Source organism: Streptopelia decaocto (genome assembly GCF_964273445.1).
Source record: "Streptopelia decaocto genome assembly, chromosome: 13".
NCBI lineage: Eukaryota > Metazoa > Chordata > Aves > Columbiformes > Columbidae > Streptopelia > Streptopelia decaocto.
This window is the reverse complement of record NC_138668.1, coordinates 9,630,602-9,655,050: the sequence shown is the minus strand read 5'-3', so window position 1 is coordinate 9,655,050 and position 24,449 is coordinate 9,630,602. Positions and strand designations below refer to the sequence as shown.

The 24,449-nt window shown below is 52.1% G+C and overlaps 1 protein-coding gene across 2 annotated transcripts in view; it reads left to right on the top strand.

Annotated features, from left to right (window-relative positions):
* The window catches only part of RAB11FIP3 (RAB11 family interacting protein 3), a 72,448-nt gene extending 50,069 nt beyond the window's left edge, over positions 1 to 22,379 (top strand). The window contains exons 5-15 of one of the 2 annotated variants that reach the window (XM_082064970.1): positions 1,125 to 1,298; positions 4,999 to 5,133; positions 8,304 to 8,339; positions 10,724 to 10,817; positions 12,633 to 12,736; positions 14,480 to 14,620; positions 15,304 to 15,385; positions 17,304 to 17,441; positions 18,343 to 18,498; positions 18,911 to 19,051; positions 19,789 to 22,379. In XM_082064970.1, coding sequence (XP_081921096.1) covers positions 1,125 to 1,298; positions 4,999 to 5,133; positions 8,304 to 8,339; positions 10,724 to 10,817; positions 12,633 to 12,736; positions 14,480 to 14,620; positions 15,304 to 15,385; positions 17,304 to 17,441; positions 18,343 to 18,498; positions 18,911 to 19,051; positions 19,789 to 19,902 — 1,315 coding nt within the window. In that variant the 3' untranslated portion in view covers positions 19,903 to 22,379. The remainder of the gene's footprint in view (positions 1 to 1,124; positions 1,299 to 4,998; positions 5,134 to 8,303; positions 8,340 to 10,723; positions 10,818 to 12,632; positions 12,737 to 14,479; positions 14,621 to 15,303; positions 15,386 to 17,303; positions 17,442 to 18,342; positions 18,499 to 18,910; positions 19,052 to 19,788) is intronic. The other variant, XM_082064971.1, reaches the window with a different exon arrangement.
* The last annotated feature ends 2,070 nt before the right edge of the window (positions 22,380 to 24,449 follow it).

The following is a 24,449-nucleotide window of genomic DNA, read 5'->3' as shown; positions in this document are numbered from 1 at the left end:
TGTAATCTTTTTTTCTTTCTGATTTAGTACAGCAATCTAGTCATACCCCCATTTTCTCCCTCCTAGCAAGTGGATGAAGGTGGGAGCATAGCCTGAAATACCAGTTTTTATAATAATGCAATCTCTTTTTTGTTTTGTTTTAAAGCACTGAATTTTGGAGAGGGGAGTGGTGCTAGTCCCCCAAAACACATACCTGTGGCTCACAGACACATGGGCTGCTTTCACAGCGTGGTTCTTAGAAACACCCCCAAGCTTAATTTTAAAAGCTCCGCAGTCCTGAGCAGGAAGTCCTCCAAGAGTGGACACATACTGCTGTGGTGGCTTGACTTCATACAACACCACGCATGTGGAAAGACACATACAGAAACAAGGACTTCTGTACTGAGCCGTGTCCCCTCTGACACAAAGGATGTTGCAGGACCTGTGCTGGGTGTGTTCGGGGTTTAGACTGAGCCTTAACACACTACAGCCTTCTGGATCTGGTGTCAAAAACACATGAAAAAGCATGCCCTCCCCCTCCAAGATTGTCACGGCTGTGTGCAGTGTTTTCCCAGCAGGAGCAGGGAAAGGGCTCCTTTGTCTTGCCAGGGGTTTTGTTGCTGCCGGGTTAGGCAGCCGCCTGCAAACCACCGGAATTTCTGTCATGGGGGGAGGTTATAGTGTTAAACCCCACTGCTGGGCTTTTGATAGGATTATACAGCACCAAGTGAGCGTGAGCCCGGCAAGGAGGCTGATGATGTAATTCAAAACATATTTAGGGTGTGTTTGGGACGTGCCGAGCTTTTTCTCTGCTGTGCTTTTGGTATTGCCCGTGCTGTGCGAGGGCTCGCCACCAAACCTGGGTGCTGTCCTGCAGGTCCTACCCCCAGATCCTACATTGCAGCTGCCAGGGGAGCTTGTGTGAAAAAACACTGGTTTGTTGTGGAAAAAAAATTGCTGCAAACTTCCTGGTGGTGCCTGGGCTGCCCCTTCAATGTTCAACGTATAAGGTGCATTGCACTATAAGGAAGAGCTGGCCTGGTCTGCCAAAGTGGGGGATGTGACTTGGCAAGTGGATGTATCAGATGCAATTGGAAAGGCTGCTGCGGTGGCCACTCTCTAATGTCTCCTCTCTGCTCCCACAGATCCCATCCGCACGACCTGCCCCTGGGCTCGGACCTCAGCCACTCCATCGTCACGGTCATTAGTGGAGAGGAGCATTTTGAGGATTATGGAGAAGGAAATGAAGCAGATTTGTTCTCGGACAGCTTGTGTAATGGGGAAAGCAGCTTTAATAGCTCCACGTTCCTCTCCCCCAGGTAACACTCAGCACAGCACTTGCAATGTTTTAACCCATTTCACTTGCTTAGTGCCTTCGCCTGGCTTTGTGCGTGTGAGCTGTTTCCTTTGGGTCTGCATACCAGTCAGCCTGCAAGAGGAGATTCCTGGCAAAATTTGGATACAAGGGGGAAATCAACTCAGAAGTAGAAGAGAAGTTACCTCCCTTGATCTTTTCTTTCCCTGAACAGTGTCTTCTCTCCCATTCAGAGGCACTTGGGCCCAGCAGTGGTCTGAGTGTGTGTGGTTCACGTGCACCCAGAACAGCACCACGTTCCCATTCCTGTTAGGGACATGGCTCCTCACAGACCCTTCCAGCAGAGAAAACCATCCCTTGTCTGGTTGGATGACTTTTTTTTTTTTTTGCCTTTTTCTCCTGTGCTTGTATTTTTGGCTTTGATAAAGTGCTTGGTTGGATTTGCACAAGCTGCGGCAGCCTTCCCTCTCCAGGCAACTGTCCTAGTTCTGGCTGGGACAGACAGCCGCCAACGGGGTATGTGGAGCCCTTCCTAGAGTCTGGGCCATTCTGGTTGCACAGGGCTGACAGGGAAGAACTACTGTCTGATCTCCACACCTGCACTGTGCTGCAGGTCAGGGCTGATTTTCTTTTTTGCTGGTACAGCAGCTATTTTGAAGATGTTAACGAAACCTGCAATAGAAGAGTGTTGTTGTAAAGCACACCTAACCCATGCCTTCAGGAAACCAGTGCTCCAGTGCTTGATGTGACGGGATACCCCGCCGTGGAAGGGACATGTAATTCATCCACCTTTGTTCTTTGTTTGCACTGTGCAGAAACGCCAAGTATGTCTGTCTGTACCAGTGCTGCAGCATGGGAAGTGCTTTCAGGTGAAAACCAGCCTTGGTGTTCGTTCTGAGTTTCTCCTTGAGGATGGGCCTCCAACCTAGTCCAGAAGCCTCCTGGCAAGCAAATACTTAGCTAAAAGAGCTTTGCAATCAGTTGAACTTTTTTCTTTAATACCAGTCTGGAGCTCCCAGACTACCTATGCTCCCAGTGTTCGTATCTTGCTCTGTCAAAGCACTGTCTCCCCTCTGCTGCTCTGTCTTTTTGGATCTTATCCACAAGATCATGCTCTGCAGCATCTTTCCCCTCCTGGGAGGTGCTCACTTGGCACAAGGCCACGCAGCTCATGGTGGTTTGTGCTGGAGACTCACTGCTGGGGCTCGCTGGGGAGCCAGCCTGCAGAGAAACCCTGCAAAGCCTCCAGAGTAAAGAATGCGGCTCTGTTTGAAACAGAGGATTTCCTCATGTCTCTCAGGTCTAGCCCTTACCTTGGGTTATCGTTGCGTGTGTGAAAGTCTTTAGCTGATCATTCTCTGAGATTGTGCTGTTTTTCTGAACAAAGCCCTGCCTCGTCAGTGCGTTTAAATATAGGGAAATCTTAAAGAACTACAGGATATCACTGGTTTATGCAGAAGTTTTTTTGTTTTGCTGTGGTTTGAATGCAAGGAACAGTATCGCTTATAAACGGGCACAACACCACACACCATTTCCATGTTACAAGAGTATTTAAACAGGAACAACATCAACAAATTTTCTGCCACAGCTCCAGATCTTCACCAGGAAAGTAATGCAAAATCCAAGAGCCTTCAGAGAACACTGTGGGGTATTGCATTTTCCTGCCGAGTCCTGTGTGTGCATTTGCGACCCCTCCCTTTGGGTTGCCACCTCTTCCCTGGCACATCTGTCCTGTAGAAGTCTCAAAGGAAGCCTCCTCGCATGCACCCATTTCGACTGCCAGCATGCTGAGTTGGTGATTGCCAATGACCCGTGGAGGATGAGCGTTTCTCCGCAAGATGGAGGAAGGAGGCAGGAGATGCAGGAAGGAGGCAGGGAGGCTGCCTGTGGCGCAGAGGTGGCAGCTTGCCACCAGGGGTAGGTGAGGACGCCCCGAGGCGCAGTGCGGCTGAGCTCTCGCCCACTCAACAGGCAAAAAAACAGAGCAGCCGGAGGCCAAGTATATCTGCACGCGCCCGAAGAGTTGCCATGCTGGCCCGCGGGTTCTCCTTTATGCTTTTCCCGTTGCGATTAATGGCGCGGGTTCACACCTTACACAGGGATGCGCCCGGCCGGTTGAGCTGTTCTGCCTCCCAGCAGGGGCGAGGACTTGCGGAATGGGGCTGACGTGCAGCCGGGCATGGGGCAGAGCCCAGGAAAGGGCACATCGCTTCTTCCAGGTGCCACAAAGCTTCTGTCACCTCTTACCCTGCACAAAGCCTGAGCAACACTGACTGCTGGTGGGTCCACACTTACCCCACAGGGTAGGGGTAATGTTTTACAATTTTTTTTTCCAGGGATGGGAAGAGATAAGCAATTTGGTATTTGCCATTGTCCAGTTGTGTGTTTTAATGGGACTTGGAAATACTGTACAGATGACACAGACTCTCAGAGGCCTGACCCTGGGGGTGGCTGGGCTACTGACACCCCACTGCCACCAAAAAATGTCAGTGAGGGGTTATGCAAAGGTGCTGAGCCAGGGGACCCCTCCTGGAATATTCTGGTCCCTCAGCATCTCCCGGGCCAGGACTTGCCAGCCTGAATCTCTATCCCAGGATTGACCAGCCCTTTCAGATGCCTTCTGGTTTTAAGCTTGCTTGTGTTGCTCACACCTTTACTTGTCTTTCTTATTGAACTGCTTTGTTCTTTCACTATTAACCTTTCATTGATTAAAGTCTGTGGCTTCCAGAAGCACGTTTCCCTACAGAAGTGATTTGTGGTGTATATTTGGCCACAAGGTAACACAAACTCTTTGCTGTTCAGAATTCCTTGGCCAAATGCTGTCCTGCCGCATGTCATGTCAAGTGTGGGAGATGGCTCCCTGGTTTGCCAGTATTGGTGAATGCCTTGGCACCTTGTTTTCCACATCAGCTGCTGAAAATGAGCAACTGATCAGACCCATTAGCTCCCCAGGCTGTTAAAGTCCTGTAGACTCCCACATCCCCTGGCCAAATGATATTCCCTACAACGAGGCAAAGCTGCTGCTTCAGCTTCTATGTGCTTTACTCTGTAGGAAACAGCAGTTGAATTACAACCACTTTTTTGAGCTTGGCTTTAAAGGGGAGCTCTTTGCAATGAAAATCTGACTCTGTGTTACTAACAGTGGGTCCGCAGCTCCACAGCTGCTCTATTTTTAAACCATACCCTTGGAAAAAGGTGCAAATGACCAAAGGTTGTGACCCTTGGCCATGGCACCCAGTCCAGCAGTGTGTGAGTTCAGTCTGCATTTACCAAGGCAAATCAGGACGATTACCAGACCCTCTTGAGACATGTTGCTTGGAAAACCATGGCCGAAAATGAACTTTGTAGTTGTGTAGATTTGTGGAAAGTGGGCACCTTGCCTTCCCTGGGATCTCAGGGGGTCTCCCCACAGGAGCAGCTGGGCACAGGGGTTTGAAAACATGAGCCAAGCTCAGCTGCTGTAAATCTCTAGGAGGAGGGTGATGGAAGTCCTGCTAATTTATAGCAACTCCTTATTGACTACCATTGGCTTCTAAACTTGAGGGGAGAGGTGACCCAGTCTGCCTCAAAGTTTTTAATTGCAAGTCTTGCATTTCACACCAAAAGCTCTCCTGCCCCAATATACACTCAGCTTGTGGAAGCCATGGATGAAAATCAGCCCTGTCTGTTCTGTCCTGTTGAAATGACCCTTGTGATTTCTCTAGCACCAATCCTCTTGCTGCGAAACTGCACAGCATTATTGCAGATGAAGCATTTGAGTTTTACTGTAGCCAGTGCCACAAACAAATCAACCGCCTCGAGGATCTTTCTGCTCGCCTGAATGATCTTGAAATGAATAGGTAATTGGGCTTGTGTGTGGCCATTTCAGTGTTGGGAATGATGCTCTGGAAGGAAAGACTCTCCTTGTCCTGCACAGCTTTCCTTTGCTGGTGCATTGCTTGATTCCTGGTTGCCAAAGGGGATGGATTTCACTGACTGAGGTGAACCTCTCCAGGTGGTAAAGGCTGTGATAACATTATGGAGGGTGAGCAGAAGTTTAATTTGAGCCATGGAGGCTGGCAGACAACGAGAGCCTTCCCTTCTGCTCTGGGCAGCCTCTTTGCATGTCCTGCTGAGTGGTGGGGGCTTCTCCATGCTCCAAATAATGCAGTCCCTGCATCGGGACTTGAGGCCTTAAGCTGATCATGTACAGTATTTCTGTCACCAAGGAAAAGCCTGCCAGGTCTTCTGGCAGGTGATGCCCAGCGTGGAGTCACACCTGAGCTGCTGGTCCAGCCTGTCTGCGGCTGCAGCCCGTCCTCCCGCCGCCGCAGGAACCTGAAAGCATCAGCTTGCTCTCTGGGGCTTGGGACCTCTCCTGTAGGCGCTTGCTTTGCAGCAGGAAAATCCTGTTTCACCCAGTTTCACCACCTGCCTGCCCACCACTGTGCCACCACATGATACACACCAGGGCCTTTGCGTAGAATCTTCCCGACTTGTTGAATGGAACATTTTGAGATCTACCAGCCAGCAGCTGGACTTGCAGATTTGACAAATGGGGAGGGGTTTCTATTTGTTTTTTCAGACCTGTTTGCTGTCTGCTGGGCAGAAGGACGATGGCCTTAATGGTAATCATGCTGTTCACATCTGGTGTGCTTTTTCAAGCCTGGTTTTCGGTCATGCTCTTGGTCTCTACCTGTCCTCTACAGGGACAGTGTGATATGGGAGCTCTCCTGAGCTATTTAGCCAGGGGAAGAACATTGGAAAACAATTAGGAGCTTGACAATTTTTTTTAAGGGAAAAAGTATTTGTTTTCCTTTCTTGGGTAAATAGTTGCCTTTGCTGTTAGAGGCCTTGAGGGTCAGCGATAGGTCTCACATTATGCAGTTATTAAGGAGAATGCTGGACTTCCCTGGATATACTGGTAGCCCCACTCTATTTCAGGCTTTCTCCACCAAATTTACCTTCAAAGCTGAAATAACACCTCAGAGCCTCCTGTGTTAGGTTGGGATTTTCAGAGGAGGCTTTGTGGTGTCACAGCGGGAATTCCATAGCTTTTGATTTAACATGTGCCATTTGGGCTCAGGGCGAGCAGGTGTGGTTCCTCCATCTGCGCTGAGGGTTTTCCACGCACAGTTTTGCTGGAAGCTTGTTCCAGGTGCCCCTGTGCACCGACCTGATAGAAGGGCATTGCCCACCCTGCCTGCGGTGAGGATGAGTGAGGTGTCCCCGTGCAGGACATGGCAGGACCTGTTGTTTGCTCCCAGCAGCACAAAGCCCTCACTGAAGGGGAGAAGTCCTGGGCTGCAGGAGAAGGGAGCAGCAGAAACTGGACCTAAATCTGGGCCAAGCACTCACACCATGCCTGGCAGGCAAAGCCTGAAGACTCCTTCTCCAGAGGATGCTGGCAGCTGGGGTGAAGCCCAGGCTGCCATGTAACAGCCTCACTCTGAAAGGCTGTGAGTGCATTTACAGTGTTTTGTACTTGGCATAAGGTGGGGAGCCTGGTCCCAGCATTGGGCCGCTGCTGGCTGAGCCCACGGCACGGGAAGACAGGGAAGAAATCCGTCAGAACCTCGAAATGAACCAGTTCTGCGCAAGTACATTTTGTTTTGGTGCCCTTGAAGCAGCAGTGGTGTGTCTCCCCCCGCCCCCAGAGAACCGCAGGTGCCAGCACTGCTTCCTATAAGCTGTTTGCAGAGGAAAATATTGTTTCTCCCTGCAGTGCTGGGGACATACATGACCGGTTACAGCTGCTGGCAACACGAGGGTCTGACCTGCTCCCCGGGGCGGCTGCCGAGCGGCCTTGAAGCCCGGCCAGCAGCGGCTCTCGTGCTGCTTGGAAATCCAGGGTTTGAGGACGCACTTTTGACACGAGGGCTGGTAACCCTGACAACAGCCCCTGGTTGATTGTGGTTTTTTATAAAAAGAAAATTGTCCTCAGCTATTTCCAATTCCTCCTTCTAAGAACTAATATAATTGTTGCAGCTCTAGGCAGGAATGGACTCCCAGATGATTTTCTTTATTTTTTTCTTTAAACTGAGCTAAGCAGCAGGGAATGCAATTGCTGCTTCTCCACTCAGGCTAGAGCTCTGTTTGCTGTCATCGATCAGTGGTGATTCGGTGTCAGTGTTGTGTCCCAGTGGCATCTGTTTGACAACAGCGTGTGTTTGGGTGGAAGATGAGGAGTGAGATCCAAGCCCTGTTTGCTTCATTAGCATATGCAGCTGCATTGATCACAACCGAAGGAGTGGAAGGAGCATATTAGCAAGTAGTCATTTCTGAAAAAGGGCTCTTTCTCTCAGCAGGAGAGCCTGCAGCCCCGTCCTGAAGAGCAGGGTCATGCAGACCTTGGCTGTTAGTACTGTGGGTCATGCTGAGCATTAGCTAAATCCTGACCGCTGTGGTATGGTGGCAGCTGGCTCGGGCATACTCAGAGCCAGCGTGTGTGATCTGTGCAAAGGAGAGCTCGTACCCGTCCCCAGTGATTATAACGGTGCTTGTGCTTAAAATCCAGAAAGAAACATGATCTACAGCTCCTAAAATCTCCAGGCTACACGTAGGCAGCAATTCTCTGGTGATCCAGAGCCAAATAGTGAGAATAATCTTTATGAGAAGTGCAAACCAGCATGCAGAAGGATGGAAGTGCCTGTTGGAGGACTGGGGCTGCTGCGGGATGCAGGAGATGAAGCTGGGGCTGCCATCGGCTCCAGGCTGAACCCCATCAAACTCACTGCTATTCTTAGCCCTTTCCTTGGGGATCAGCTTTCAGGATAGGGATGTGCTGGTGAGAGGATCCCATTGCTGGAGCCGGTGAGGTTTTCTGCGTCGTTATTCCATTTGGTTCATTATCGCCGCGTTGTTAAATACGTGAGTGGTTTCCTCGCCTGCCTTTTGCCGGGGCTGGCCGGGCTGCGCGGTGCTGCATGCCATAGCAAAGGATGTGCCCGGAGCGCTTCCAGTTTCCTGTTTCCCTTGCTCTCCGCTGTCAGCTTTCCTAACTCTTTCCTGTGTTTTCCTCATTTTGCAGTCCGAATAAAAGACTCTCAAGCAAGAAAGTGGCAAGGTAAGCTCATGCTCGTGTTACTGCTTGGTGAGAGGGGTGCTGGGCCCGCGGGAGGAGGGCTGTCAAAATCAGTTTGCGGTGTCATACTTCTAGACATGTTGCATAGCGCTGGGGAAAAGCTGGTTTCATTCTGATATAGTTTGCAATAGCTGTTTTTCTGAAATGGGGATTTCTCACTCATGCACACAGCTGGAGGCTGGTGTCAACTGATGTTTTTCCAGGACAGCAGTAGGGGTGCTTTGTCCCCTCCGTCCCACCAGTGCCGGAGCAGGGAATGAGTCTCTAGAAGGGCACGTCCTTCTGACTGCTTGGCTGGGCTGTCCCCTCCCTGGTGTCACCATGCCACCCTAGAGTCTTTAGAAGACAGGCCCAGTCAGTGCACCCCCTTGGGTTTCTCCAGCACTCCTAGAAACCAGCCACGCTGGACAACTCTCTTGGTTCTGTTTTACTGTGCTCAGTGTAATCCTCAGTGTGTGATTTTGCTAGAGCAGCCACCCTTGCTCTGATCTGACCCGCCAGGGGCTTTGGGGACTTCGCAGGGGGAGCTGGGGCTTAACGCTGTGCTGCTCCTCTCCTGTGGGACCATCTCATGTAGTGCCAGTTGCCCTTTCCTTGTGGGCATTTTTATCTTTGCCTGCACAGGAGAAGCTGCAGATTTTGCCCTGAATCGCTGGGACAGAGGGTCCGTCCCTTCTCGATGAAACCTGGTGCTCACCTTTCCTTTCCCAGCTTCACCATCCCTCCTGTTCCCCTGTCATTGTGCTTTTATCTCAGCTGTCCTGCCTGCCTCTGCCCTGCTCGGGAGGGCGATTACCCTCTGCAGTGCTCGATTCCAAGCAGGCAGGGATGCTACAGAGGAAATGGCAGCTCGATTTGGGTGATGCTCGTACCCCTGCACCCTGACCCTCCATCTGCTCCCTGCGCTGACCCGAGCAGCTTCTCTGCGCCTCTCCCTCCCGGCTGTGCTCTCACACCTTTCCCTTCTCTATTTTTCCTGCAGTCAGCAAGTCTCCCCTGGCACGATTTCCCCTCCTGGCAAGGAAGCAGGTCCTTGATATTACGTTTCCTAGTTCCAGTCATCTTACTTTCTAGATCTTTGTTAAAAACACTGACAGGAAAGAAGGTTGAAGGGAGCAGCTTGTCCCCACGTTTCCTGTTTTAGGACTAGTTTTTGTCCCATGTCTAGCAGAGGAAATTTGCATTAAAGTTTTTGGAATGGAGATGCCCTGTTCTACGGGGGACAGAGCCCTCCTGACCCTTTCCGTTTGCAAGCTGCTTTTCTGAGACGGGCACTTGTGGGCTTAGGTAAATGTTGGTTAATTCAAGAGCAGCTGAGTTTAGTTTGTGATAACCACAGAAGTAACAAGGTTTTGCTGCAGTGTGGAGCCAGATCCTTAAGATTAACTCAAAAAAAGCCCTTTGTTGCAAATATTGTAGTTACTGAATAATACCAAAACATTTGCTTTTAGGAAATTTGTTTTGGTTTTATAAGGGCTCTTTCCTGATTTTTGTTATCTGGGTTCTGCTTGTGCCAAGAAAACTCAGCTGCTTAGGCCCTGTTGTGCTTGGCAGAGTAGTTTTCTCCAGGCAGCATCTGCCTGGGGTTCTCAGAGCTGGAATACAACCCCTCCTTGGGGCAATAGCAGTTTCTTTTGCCCCAAGATGATGGAGCTGATCTGCAGTCTTTAAGCAGAGATCAGTTCCTCCATGGGGTGTTCTGGTCCTTTAGGTCCCTGCCAAGCTGGGGACACCGATGTTGCAATGCCTTGCTAATGATTAGCTCACTGTTGTGGACAGCGTGGGAAGGTGGGCTGGGGTGTTTCACAAAAGGTTCAGGGGTTTTTCTCCCCTCCCTCTCCTTACACCTGCTGCCTCCCCACTTCTTATTAACCTTATCAGTGGCTGGAGCAGAGTACTCTGTCCTCTGCTGGATAATACACAGTCTTGGTACGTTCATAAAGAAAGAAAGTGGAAAGAGTGAGCTCTTATCTCTTCCCTTGCCAAAGAGCAAGAACAAGCGATCATAGTATGAAGTCCCAGCAGCTTGTGTCCACGTCTGCGCTTCCCTCGCGGGGCACGTTCCTTCAGCCAGCAAGCAGCCACCCACTCAGCCCTCGTCTGGGCACGCTGGGTTGCTGCACGTGGTGGTGCAAAGGACCGCTGCTCTGCCAGGGACCTGCCCCACGCCACCCCGTGCTGTAAATCCTGCAGCCCAGGAAGGAGTGGTGCTGTTCAGTTCCCTTGAAAAAGGAGGTGGCAGCTGAGGAGGGGAGAGAGGGGACTGTCTCCTGCAATAGCCGTTGTCATCTGAGATCGCCATGCCCTGCGATGTTTGCTCTAATGTTCACGTTCCTGGGGGTTGTGGTCGTTTGTCTCTGTTATAGACAGCTGCATCAGACGAGCGCCCTGTCCGTGGGGGTGATGGAGGAGTCTTACCGGGATACGCTGGAGTGTCTAGAAGAGGACATCACGGACAAGGTAAGAGCTGTGCTGTCTGCACCGTCCTGGAGCATTAGTGGCTTGCGGTGCTCTGAGATCCCCAGGCAGGAGTTAGGCTGAAGCTTCTCTTGCTGTGCAGCTGGTGCTGGGTAGATCAGTGCTGGGGGGACGTCCGAAGTCCCCGCATTGAGGGGATGGAGAATGAGAGCTCCAAGTCGGCTGGCCAGGGTCCTGTGCTGTGTCAGGAGGTGGCACTGGTGCCTTTTCCCAGGGTGGATGTGTCCTGCCCCGCTCGTGGTGAGGCTGGCGTCCCTCCAGCGTGCCGGGAGGAGGGTGTAGCTGTTCGCAGGCTGTATTTTCACTTCTTCTTAACGTAAGATGTTCTCAGATTCTGCTTTTCTGAGATGAGCAGACTCGCCTGATGTGAAACAAGGACTTCCTTTCCTTGGCACTCTCTTGCTGCTGCTGCTCGTGCCGTGGAGGTGTAAAGCTGATTTTGTTCTGGTCCTGTTGGGCTTTGCTGGGGTGTTACAAGAGAAGGATTGTGGGGCAAGATGGGAGCGGGGCAGGAGCACAAGAAAGCTTTTGTTTGAGCACCCCTCGCTAAAAATAGCTAAGGGAAAGACAGGCCAGGTGATCCTTGAAGTCCCTTCCAACCTGTTATTCTTTGATAAAGGCAGGGGAGTTGTAGCTTGTGTAAATGCCTGTTGGAGTCCTGAAACTCCTTGAAAATGGCTTTTTAATTCTGGAATCACAAATAGAGAGCTGCATGGAGCAGCGTGTGAAAGAGAAATGTGTGTGTCTGCACTCGGATATAATTATAAGGCATAGAAGACCTTTAAGAAACAATTAAAAATCAACTTTTTTCCAAGTCTGAAAGCTGAATAAAACACTCATGTTCCCTGAGGCATTTGGCTTGGGAAAACATGTATGTGCTTCTGGCAAAGGCCTTGTGCTCTGCATGTTTCTTTTTTTAGTACGCTTGCATGTTACTTGCCCTTCTCCCCGAGCAATGGTTTGGGTTTTGCAGACATGCTCCTAATTGCCTCTATTTTATGGTTGTTCTTGTATGGGTATAAATGGGATTTTTGGGACCACCAGCTCTGTCCTTCTGCAGTTTCCCACCCACCCACACTCCTGCTTGGGTGGGAAGCAGAGGGGCACTCCCGGCCACCTTTGCTCTTCAAAGCTGTGCACTATTTAGAGAAAGTGAATGAAAATGCAAATACAGCTGAAATAAGCCCCGTATAGGTACAGGGAGAAAACACTCATCTCTGATCCTTTCCCACCAGCTAGCGTTGTTTCCTCCTACGTGACTTTATTACACGTAGCTGTGAACCCAGGATCTTTCAGTGCCATTCCAGGCAGCGGGAGGTTATCCCCAGCCCCAGGGCTGCACTTGGGGGCAGCAGAGCTCTGGTGATCCAGCTGGGATCCCTCAAGACCTCCATGTAGGGTTTTACTATGAAGGGTATGAAGAAAGAGTAAAGTGTTTGGCCCTGTATTGGTACATGGGAGACATCAAAAACTAAGAAACCATGGTATAAAAGGATGTTTTAAAAGGATGTTTTAAATCACAGTGGCAACCATCCAGTTTTAAGTAGCTGGCCCAGGAGCAAGCCCCAGTGATGGCTCCTGCAGCTCAGCCTGCCTTGCATGGCGAAGAGCAGCACACAAACAACACTGAGAGCTGTGTCAGGGTGACCGGCTCTAAATCAGTGCAAAAAAACAAGGCAGCCCTTGGTGGGGAGCACGGGCACGATGTGCTGGGAGTGGCGGGAGTTGCTCCAGCACTTGGTGCCAACTTTGCACCTTAAGCACAGGCAGCTGATCCTCCCCTGTCCTGTCGCACAGGTGATCTTTCTGGAGAAGCGGGTGACGGAGCTGGAGAAGGACACAGTCGCTAATGGTGAGCAGCACAGCCGCCTCAAGCAGGAAAACCTGCAGCTCGTGCACAGGTAAGGGAGCCTGGCTTGTGCCATGGCCGAAATCCAGCTTAGCATCGCCTGCGGTCTCTTTCCTTCCCCCCACCTGTGCTGCAGCACCCCATGCCTTCCCCAGGAGCCCACTGCCTGCATGCAGGCAGGGCTGCTCTGGTGTTACCGGAGTGTGCAGGGAAAGGAGGCAGCAGGAGAGGAGACAGACGGGCAGAAAAAAATAGCAGGAAAACTTCACAGCTCTACCCTTGCTGATTCAATTCCACCCTGGCAGAGGGCAGCCGTGGTTAAATCCAGACGAGGTTCAGGCTGCCTTCTCTGCACAAGGGCCCTGTGTGGGATCAGGACACCCTGCGTGGGCTTTTCTGGATCTCTTTATTATCTTTTTAGATGTGCTTCGCCACCCCGCATGTCCATCCTGAAAGGTCTCTGTGGAGCTCTGGAGCTGCAGGGGTTGTCTCAGAGGGTTGCAGGGGGCTCATGCTTCTTGGAAAGTGTCCCATTCAGTAAGGGTATATACTTCATACTCACTCAGTATAGACTGTTTCTGGCCCTTATTTCACCCATTAGGTCTGGCTGGAAGGTACAACAGGGTCCCTAATACCCACCTCTACGCTCTCCACAGCCGGCCTTGATCCTGTTGCTCTCAGATCCTGGCTGGGGTGTAGCCCTTTGGATCCCATTTGATGTAATCACCGCCTTAACTAATCTGACAGGCTTCTCCCTTCCAGCAGTGTATTTACCCTCTGCAGATAAACCTGGCAGGAGTTTATCTATAGGGCTGTAAGACTGTTAAGTAACAATCTTGTCAGGGAACTGAGTGATTCAAACAAAGGTTTCTCTAAGCCCTGATAAACTTTGCAGGGAAATGTTTTCACTTTAGTGGCTTGGCCCAGAAGCCTCAGTCAGCTTTTAATCAAGTAAATCCCCAAGTGTAGTTGTTGCTGATTGAGGAATAGGTTTCTCTGGCAAAAGCCTTCCCCACCTGCCCATGCACAGCTATTGTGTAAACTCCAGCCCACTGGCCTCTGGGCAAACCTTGGCTCTCAGACACTGCTGGCGCTGGGTGATTTACTGCAGCGTGGGGCTCGGGCTGCCCCTGCCTGCTCCAGAGGGCACGTAGGTGTGCTGGCACGTACCTCTGCCCTGCCTGAGCAAACACCTGCACCGTCACAGCCTCAGGACCATGTGGAAATTGCTGTTTGCTGGCACACAGAGAGGGCTGACCTGCAGATCCCATATTTTTTGTTGGAGATAGGAGAGAGTGAAAAAGAGGAGGATTGGGATGAGACTCCGATTAAGTAGCTTGTTCTGGGTGATGCTGTGACCCACAGGCTTTGGGTTATGAAGTTATTACCGTGCTTTCACCCTCACCCCACCCCCTTGCTGGCCTCCCCCTTAAAAAGGGGCTTGATGCAGCCTGGAAACTTCTAAACTAGACAGAGAGAATACCAGCATGTACCACCTGGCTTGTGTTATTTGACTGTTGTGTTGGTCAGCGATGGTGTCCTTGGGGATTTCAGGGACCGTGTTGCGTTCCCAACACATTTTCTGGGATGAAGTGAAGCCCTTGTACATCTGCTGCTTGAGATGGTGATGGGTGCACTTTCCCTGAAAGGTCATCCTGTTTTATAACCTGCTTCTCCCAGTTACTCTGTGGGGTGGGAGAAAGGCTGGGAAGAGAGTTTGACCTCTCCCTTGGGATGTCAGTGTGCTGGCATGAGCCATCAGGAATGGTTAATCCTCTCTCTCTCCTCTCCACAGAGCAAACGCTCTCGAGGAACAGCTGAAGGAGCAGGAGCTGAGAGCTGACCAGACTCTCCTGGAGGAGATCAAGAAGCAGAGAGAGCTGCTGAGCAAAATGGAGAGGGAGAAGAGCATTGAGATTGAGAACCTGCAGGCCAGGTGGGGCTGGGACAGGGCTGGGTGGTGGCAGATCTCCTGGACCCGCATGTACATGCTGGAATATGCACACAGGCTGGCACTTTGCAGCTCCAGCCTTTGGCAGGGACAAAGTGCAGTGGACAATGAGTTTAGCTTGGTTAAAGGTGTAACTAAAGTAACTATAAACCTTGAGTTTTGGCTACTTCTCCTGCCTTTGTTTCAAAGTCAATCTCCTTCTTGAACCTGGTCTCAGACACTTGAATTTCCCTGATGCAGTTTAGATTTAGGTCACATTCTCCATCCACAGACCTGCCCCATGGTGTGTGAATGGAGAGGCGACTTGATAGTGCTTGTTCAGATGCTCAGTTTGCTCAGATGTTTTCCACTTTCATGTCTGCTTTCTGGTGCCTTGTGCCAAGGCTTGCTCATGGACTGATGAGGCCCTTGGCCTAAAGAATAGTGTTGGACCTGGCTGAGAAGGGCATGGCACTGGACAGCAGATTTGCCAAAAGTCATGTGGATGCCCCTCTTATTCCCCTGGGAGTAAAAATCATGGAAGTCTTAGGGTTTGCTTTGAAAAAGATAAATTATTACTGGCTGGCCTTCAGCAGGTCCTGGTTTAATATGCCTAGAGATGTTTCAACCAAGTCTCCTGCGCTTGGGATCTTTGGGTGAGTTTCTTACATGTTTCTTTACTGTTGCAGGCTGCAGCAACTGGATGATGAGAACAGCGAGTTGAGATCCTGCGTCCCTTGTTTAAAAGCCAACATTGAGAGACTTGAGGAGGTGAGGACCATGTGTGCTCAAGCCAGAACTGTGTTTCTGACTTCCCACCTGCAGCCTCGCATAACTGGAGCTGAAATTCTTGACTGCGCAAAGGGCCTACATGAGATCTGTTTAATGTAACGAGCAAATCCTTTCAGAGCTTCTTCTGCCTTCCAGTCCCTGCAGACCTCACGTCGTACCGGAGCTATCCTGTACCGTTATCTGTGCAGATTCCCAGTGTTTGGCTTGGAAGCTGGGCTTAACAAACCCCCTCATCAATCTCTCTCTGACAGTGCAGCCTGCGGGAAGCCGAGCTGCAGCGTGTGATAGTAGCAGCCCTGTCTTGGCTACTCAGGAGGGGACTCGTGCCCTCTTGTGAAAGCTTGTCCCTATCCCCGTGGCTTCAGCCCACAGTGGGACAGTGGTCCTGTGAGGGAGGAAGAGGAGTGGGCACGTTTCATCTCCACATCCTGCCCGCGCAGATGTGCCCTTGCTGGGATTTACATGTTGAGTCTTCAAAGCGCTGTGTTATCTCCCAGATCCTCTCCCCGCTTGCCCTGCTCGGGGTTCAAGGCCGCGCAGCTGCTGACAAGGCAGGGGTGGAAGGCTTGCCAAGGCGCCGTGGTCTTCACGGGATGGATGAGATCCTCATTTTTGGGGAAGGAATGTGGATTACAGCTGTAATATCTGGTACAGAGGCTGTGTTTTGTTTTTGTGCAAGCTTCTGTGCATTTCATCTGCTCACAAGCTTTGAGCCTGAAGCTCCATCTCTACCTGATGTGGCCACAATGAAGTGGTCTTTGTCTGCCTGGACCTTGTAAGCACAGTGAGGCTGGGGGCAGGAAAACCACTGTGGGTCTGAGGATAAATTTCCTGCCTTGGTTGTGTTTCAGCCACATGAAGTTGGGTTTGATCGTTAATCTCTGTGCAGAGCGGTGCTGCTTTTCTCCACAGTTAATAGGATTAATGAGGAGTGAGAGGTGCAATTGCTGCCCATCCCTGCTGAGGAGAGAAGCCCTGCCCATGAGCTGCCGTCTTGTCCAGTGTCTGAAATTAGGATTTTGCTGTCAGTGTTGTGTTTCCTACTGGTGTGGTGCTTTTGGTGGAGCAGGGCACCCAGACCCAGCAGCTGGAGCTGCTCCTCACCTCTTCATGGCATGGACCACCCCATACCAGCGTTGTCTGGGGTCTTGTGCCATTTTTGGCTTTCTGAAAGCCAAAACCTTCCTCACGGAGAGAGCCAGGCTGTGAGCCTGCGGAGGGGATGAATTGGTCATAGGCACAAGGGTGCTGCTGTACAGGGAAGTGTCCTGGGCACCAAGTTGTCATCACCAAGTGACAAGCTTTACCTGCCACCTCAGATATTCAGTCAAGGCTTTGAGTATAAGAAGGGGACAGAGCAGGACAGCTGGGCTGGATGTTTTACTTCCTGGCTTGACCTGTTCATATTCCTTCTTGGGTCAGTATCTGAAGCCAAGAATGAGCATCCCTAGAGTAGCTTAAGATATTGGATTCCTGGCTTTTCTGAAATTCAGACCTAAGGAGCCTTATGATTTAATGTCTCTTCTTGGCCTGTAGTCCCTGTGCTGGCCCCAGTTCCACCCAAGTCATGTCCCACACCAGCACCACACTGCCCAAAAAGCTGCACGAGTGTGGATATTTGCCTGTTTGTATTTATTCTGGAGTCATCTCTTGTATCCCTCTCTCCTAGCAGCGCTATTTTTGGTGCATGGCTCTTCTTGCTGTTGCCAAAGCGCTCGGGCTCTGAAGTCCTCAGACAGCAAATGAAATCCCAGCAGGCAGAGCATCTGAATGCGTCAGCGAGAAGAGCCTTCCCCGCCGTGCTCAGCGTGCGCTGTGTCCTTGAGCGAGTGGGAAGAGCCCTGGCAGCGCCGAGCGAAGACTGGCCCTGTGACTGTTGCCTTCCGTATCGTTACAGGAGAAGCAGAAGCTGCTGGATGAGATCGAAGACCTCACTGTGCAGCTCACAGAGGAACAGGAGAAAAAGAGGAAGATGGGGGACAAGCTGAGTCAGGAGAGGCACCAATTTCAGAAGGAGAAGGAGTCGACACAGGAGGTAAGTAGAGTTGGCTGCCTGCCACAGCCCTGTCCTGCTGGTCCCCCAGATTAGGGTTGTGTGGGGAAGCTGGCCTTGGCAACCTCCCCAAAAATAGATACAACTGGAGCATTTGGTCCTGCCTGGGCAGAGGAAGGTGGTACCGCAGCTTAACTAGGTAACTCCTGTCGCTTTTGCCTGCATTAAAACTCAGCCAAGCGTGTCTGCATCTGCAAACCCAGTGGGGCTGTGCCACCCTTACCTGTTCCTGCGGGGCCCGTTTCTCTCCTGCGTGGAAGGAGTGATGGCAAGAGCACGGTGGTGATGGCCTGTGGAGCCAGTAGGCATTAGCAGGTGGGAGGAGAGGGGTGCAAGGCTGCTTGGCTGAGAGCTGCCAGCTCTTGTGTGCTTGGGGGTGGAAACGCAGCCCCCCAGCCACCTTCCCGGTGTCTGTCTGGTTGGTGTTTCCAGCTGGAGGCTCAAGCAGGGCTTGCTGTTGTGGTAGGAAAGGAGCTTTGGGCCTCAAAGTGGAAATTATTGTTATTTTGGCAATTCTGAGTGCCATCAGGTGAGATGAGGATTCACAGTGCTGTGGCAGGAGGGAGCTGCCCAAGCAGGTGCCCGTGTTTCTGGGAGGAGTCTGTGCTGCTGCAGACCCATAGCCAGCATCTTTGGTGCTCCAACAAAGTCTTTCTAGCGCTGCTCTTGTGTATTTAAGTAGCTTCCCCTCTCCTGTTCATTAGAGGCCTGGGGGAGGGTGGGGAAGCCATGTGCACCCCCAGGAAGGATCTGTTAATCCTGCAGTTGATGAGGCTGTTCCCAGCTGGAGCACAGCCCATCTGCCACACCAGTCATGACCAGCACCAGCTGCCGCACTTGGAGGACATGCAGCACTCAGTTGTCCTCTTGCCTTGCACTGCAGCTCATTGAGGACCTCAGGAAGCAGCTTGAGCACTTGCAGCTCTTCAAACTGGAAGCTGAGCAGCGGAGAGGCAGGAGCAGCAGCTTGGGGCTCCAGGAGTACAACAGCAGGACACGGGAGACAGAGCTGGAGCAAGAGATCAAGCAGCTCAAGCAGGTATGTGGGGCTGGGCAAGGAGGGAAGCGTCTTGCCTGCTCGGTCTGCACAAGGGGTGACAGCGAGGACACAGAAGCAGTCAGTGGGGCCCCGGGAGCTCCGTGGTGAGGAGCTGGCTGTGGATCTGGCAGCCCACTGCTTTCTCACTGTCCTGCCCTGGGACCGGAGGGGTTGGCTCCTTCCTCTGAAGGACAAGCACATGCACTCAAGATTCCTTCTCTCTGCTTTGTCCCCTGGATCTCCACAGCACATCCCATGTTTCCAGAGGTTCTCCAGGCTCTGCCAAATTGGAGTCAGGAGACTCTGCTGTTCCCAGTGCTGTGTGAGCTGCTGCCCCTGCCTTCCCTGGCCAGATCTGCTCTGGGGACACCGTATGCTTCAGCAATGTCTCATGTTTGTCTGTTGTGAACAGGATAACAGGAACCTGAAGGAACAAAATGATGAACTGAATGGACAGATCATTAACTTGAGCATCCAAGGAGCCAAGAACCTCTTCTCAGCCTCCTTCTCCGAATCCCTGGCAGCGGAGATTAGCTCAGTCTCTAGAGATGAGGTATGTGCCACAGGGTACTGCTTACCTCAGACAGCATCTTCCTGGGGTGGCTGGTGCATCTTCTTTCTTCTCAGCCAATGTGGCTCTGTCTGTGCTACAGCTCACTCCCAAAGTTCACTTTGCTCCCTGTCATGCGCAAAGAAATGCCCAAGCAACTCCTTGAAGAGCTGGCAGGGCTTGCTGTGCCTGCCAGCCCTCCTGCCTGGGCACTTGTAATTTGCTGATCCTGGCAGCTCCGCTTTGCTTGCACTGTGACAGCTTTCTTCTTCCTGCGAGCACGGGCTGTGTCTGTCTGTCTGTCTGTAGCTGTTCTAAAACCCCAGGAAGCTGGGACATCTGCCCTGGTGATCTTGGCTTCTCTGGCACATGTTGTACCTGCTCCGTGGGTGTACCCCAGAATCTGGCGTGTGAGCCTATGTAAGCATCAGAATTAAATCTTTCAGGCCCCAAGAAGTGAGGAAACACACCTGGATGTTTTGGGGGCCAAAAGGAGGTGCGATGCTCCCTGCTTTCCCCAGGGTCCCATCTGGCTGAAAACTTGGGGAAGGACAAGAGTGAGGCAGAGCCAGCAGCTGAAGGCATTTTCCCTGGTCACTTAGAAGTGGCCAAGAAAATCCCAGGCCAGAGTGAAGATGGGGTGAAACTTCCATGGGTGCACAGAGCCATGAGAAGCCCCACTCCTGTCCCTGGGCAGCGGCAGGCAGCGATCGCTCACTCCCTTTCTCCCTCCCTTGCAGCTCATGGAAGCAATTCAGAAGCAAGAGGAGATCAACTTCCGCCTGCAGGATTATATCGACAGGATCATCGTGGCCATCATGGAGACGAACCCCTCCATCCTGGAAGTGAAGTAAGGGCAGCCAAGAGCTGCCGGCTGCACGCTCGTCGATGGGTGTGGATTTGGTGCTCTGAGAGGATAAAGAGGGACCTGAAACATCTTTGCTCTTGATGAAGGCACAAGGAAGCATCACGTCAGATCGGTGGGTGAATTAGCCAGCGGACCAGGGAAAAAGAAAACCAGCAGCAAGGCTTTGTTGTCTGACTCCATTATTTTTAAACCTTTCTGGTTTTGAGGGGTCAAAGGGAACATGGAGAAGAAACACAGGCAACAGACAACTGACGGAAGGACCCATGTCGGCCCCGCTACCCGTGAATCTGGGAACCGTCCCGACAGCAGCATCACCCCCCTGGCACATGGGGTGCAAACAGGAGAGGGTTTCTCTGAACTGCGAGATAACGGGACGGAGAAGGAAGTGGTGGAGCCAACGTTTTCCCTTGCTGCCCTATCCAGCCCAAGTATCTGCTTTGCCAAAGTGTCCACGACACACTCACTCACTGGGGCAGATCTGGGAAGGAGGGAAACGTGTCCCAGACTTGTAGAGGTGTTTTTTGTTTTGTTTTGGTTTTTTAATTAATTTAATGCAAATGTCCTCATTCAGCTGGCACAGTTAATTCTCACCCTGCCGCTTCTGCTGGGGAAGGGGTTGCGAGCAGTGAGCTAGCTGCCTCCTCTCTCACTCGCTGGTGGCAGAAAGAGGCAGGGGAGCGGCTGTTTTTGGGACAGGGCGTAAGCGCACTTTGTCACCTGCCTCCTTATTTATTTTTGCTGTCTGTGGCTCACTACCGCCGGGACACCTCAGTGTTCACGGCTGCTCCTCCTGCTCCCGGCTCTCCTGCCTGCGGGTGTCTGTTGAGCCGGGTGGCGCTGGGAGGAGAGGTCCTTCCACCCCAGCTGCAGACACACAGGTGCTGTCTGTCCAGCCGGCAGGGACTGGGGAAAGGCTGTGACTCTTCAACTTGCACTAGAGGCTGGTCCTGGCCATCTCTCTCATCCCAGTTAGGCTCACCTGGCCTGGTGTGGGGGCACAGAATGGCCAAAGGTGGTTGAGGAGCCACAGGGGAGAGGGCTGAGCTCTCTGCATGGCCTCCCAAGGACCCTGGCCTGGGGACAGTGGCCTGTGCCATTCCCACCGGAGCAGGGCTCTGCTTGGTGATAGCTGCAGTCCTGGAGGGAGAGCCCCCTGCTCTGTCTGTCTTTCCCCACTGCTGCCCTGCGCTGCAGCAGGGGATGGAGCAGTCGCTCTCGTTTCTCAGCCCCTGGGCTTGAATCCCCTGTGCTGTTGGGGAGAGGAGACCAGAGAACACAACAGCAGCTCCCTGGGAAACAAAAGCCATGTTTACATCAGACAGCTTTTGGCTTGCTGGCACAAGCGCCCGTGGTGCAGCGTGACCCCGGGGAGCAGCCGCTTTACCCAACCTGCTCCTCTCCAGCTCCCGGGAGGAGACAGCCGGTGACCTCCCGAGGATCCGGCTTCCCCGAGTCTGTGAGGCTCTGAAGAGCATTTCTTTGTCCTGTTTGTCAGGTTTTAGAAATGCCAGAGTGGCCTGAAAGCAGAAGCCACAGCGCTCCCTTGGCTGCCGCTGGTGGGGGGGTGCCTGCTCCTCCCCAAAATGCTTCCACGCAGGCGGCACATCTCTCTTCCCACGGTGGCAGAGGAACCAGCTCATCGTTTGTCCCCAGAGGTGCCGCTGGCCGGGAGAGGTGGCAGCTGCCGCAGCCTTAGTCCCTGCTGGGGGGTCCCCGGTGCCTCGTGGGGGTCCCCTGCGCTGCTGGCCCTGGGGGGATTGGCCATGCCACTGCTTCCATGGCCCCCCCTCTGCAAACGCATCGCCTTGGGTGCTCAGCTCCCCCGTGGCCTTGTGCGAGGTGCAGCGGGGTGGGGGATGAGCCCCAAAAACCTTGGGTGAGGGGGCACCAGCCCTCCCCGGCATCCACTCCCCCCCCTGCCCCGAGTCTGCGGGAAGAAGCCACGTAATGTACATTTTCCAGAGAAGCTTTGGGTGTAAATCAGTGTATACTTGGAGAGGGAAAATTTTTCTATCTTGTAGAGTAGGTATTTTTATAGAATGAAGGTTGATCATTTTTTTAATACTTTAAAGAAGAGAGAAATGTATCTGTGTATACACAAAAGCATATATATATATATGTATAAATATATAAATATTGGAGATCTGCCTTTCTCGACTTGGGATCATGGATCCCCAGTTCAAACAATCGTCTTTTTTTCCTGTCGCTCACAAAGAGGTACTGTAACTGTAAATAAGCACCGGGAAAAAATTTTAAGCAAACAAAGCACTGACTTGCACATTCACCATGCTTTAAAGTCCCTATGGAAAAGATAAAAAAAAAAAAAACACAGACAAAAACTGTACTTCCCAAAAATGTTCCTCTTTCCCCACCGGTATGTGAAGGAAGTCCCCAAAAAAGAGGCAAAACGGTATTGTCTTAAATGATGTATCAACTCTTGTCAGATTAAAAGCTGTTACTATTCCTGCCCAGAGAGCTCGTTTCTGCAGGCGTGGGCTCTGCCCATCAGAGCATCCCGGTGCTGCTGCCCCGTGGGGCTGGACGAGGTGGAAACACCCCTGCCCTGATGGGTGCCCTGATGTTGGGGGGATGAGGGTGGGGGAGGCTGGACCCGGCTGGATCCCAAAGGGCCAAGGGAGCCAGAACCTCCCCCTTGGCCAAGCCCTGCAGGTGGGACCCTGGGGGGACTTGTCCTTGGCTGTCCTGATGGGGTGAGGGATCTTTGGAGGTGGCTTTGTCCCCGCCAGGGTGCCCTGCTGCTCTGTGGAGTTTGGGGAGGCTGAGACGGGGCCAGGCTGTGGTTCGGCACTTGGACTGTGCTCCAGGTGAGGACATGCGGGGTTTTCCCTTTTCTCTGCCAAACCCCTCCGAGCACTCAGCGGTTCTGAACCACTCTAAAAATCCCTTAAACGCTGTGACCCACCTCGCTAAGCTGCTCTGCACCCTCTCAGCTCCCTCCGCCACCTCCCAGCCCCTGTACGCTGCCCCAAAGGGCTCTGATGTGCAAAATACCCTCCGGATTACTCCAAACTGTTGCTCTGAACTCCGCTGAGCAGCCTTGGAGCTGCTGCAAAGAGCTCTGAGTGCCCCTGCACACACTGAGCTCTCCGGAACACCCCAAATTATTTCAGGCTACTTCATGCTCCTCTGGGCAGCACTGAGCTGCTCTAAAACACCTCTGTAGTGTTCTAAATTGCTCTACACCCCTCTAAGCAGCTCTAGTGTGCACCAAGATTTCTCTAAACACCTCTAAAAAATACTTTAAAAATTGCTCTGAAAAGCTCAGCCTCCAGCAGCATGGGGCTGCTCTAGAAAACAGGTAAGTAAATGGCTGCAGGGGCATCCGTGTGGTGCGGGGTCACTTTGGGGAGCTGTAAACCACCTCTGAACGGCTCGGAGCTCTGGAAGGACGGACCTTTGGGCAGCACTGAAGCACTTGAATTGCTCAAATAGCTCTCAGGCTCCTCAAACCAGCCCTAAAGCACACCAAGATACTAAAACTGCCTGGAGCGGCTCAAAGTAGTTCTTAGAAGTCCTCTAAACTCTTCTAAAACTCCTTGAAATAGCTCAAAATGGATCCTAAAAAAGGTCTTGTAGCAGCTCTGAAGCACTCTAAGCCTCTTCTGTGTGGCTGTGAAATGCCTCAAGTGCTCTAATGTGCTCCAAAAGGCCCCTGAAGTTCTTCCGGACCTTTCTAATGCACCTCTCAACGGCGTTAAAACTTTTCAGTAACGTCTCTAAACGTCTCCAAACAGTTCAAAACCACCCCAGACCCCCTCCAAACAACACTGAAGAGGCGTAAGCCACCCTGACACAGCTCCATGCTGCTCCAAAGCTGCTCCAAACCTCATTGAAAAATATTTGTTGCTGCTCAGATGTGCTCAAGCTCTTCTGCGCACCCTCTGAAAAGGTCTCTAAATGTCTTGAAACCTCTCCAGCCCCTTCTAAGCTGCTCCAGAAAAGCCCTAAAAGCTCTGAAGATGTCCACGTCCTTCAGAACAGCTCCAGAGCTGATCTGTTCTTGCACAGCTTGGCACTGTGCTGGCGAGAGCTCTGAGCAGCTGCAGGCAGCTCTGAGTTACTGTTTATTAGAAAAAAATAAATGCCTTTAAATAAATGTATCTGCAATAGGGTTGGAGATTCGTAGAGCTTTTGTAGATCCAGATTCCTCAGGGAATCTGAGCTGCATCTGAAATGCTGCTCTAAATGCCACTGATGAGCTCCAGCTTCTCCGTTGGTTATGGTGGGATGCATGACCCCCAGGGTGGCAGCGGCGCCCTCCCATCCCAGGCCTCCCTGCATCCAAAAAGCCACAGAGCGGCTGGTGAGAGCACACCCAGCCCCTTCCCCAGGGAGCCAGCAAACACCTTCAAACACGCTCAAAACCTGGCCAAGACCAACAGCCACATCCTGCGACCCCCAGCAAGGACCCTGCAGTGGGGCCGGGACCCAGCTGCACCCCCAGCACAGGCCCAGTGCAGGAACGTGCCCCAGCTGAGGGTGTTTACTGGCAGCCAAGGGGCTGGAGGGTGG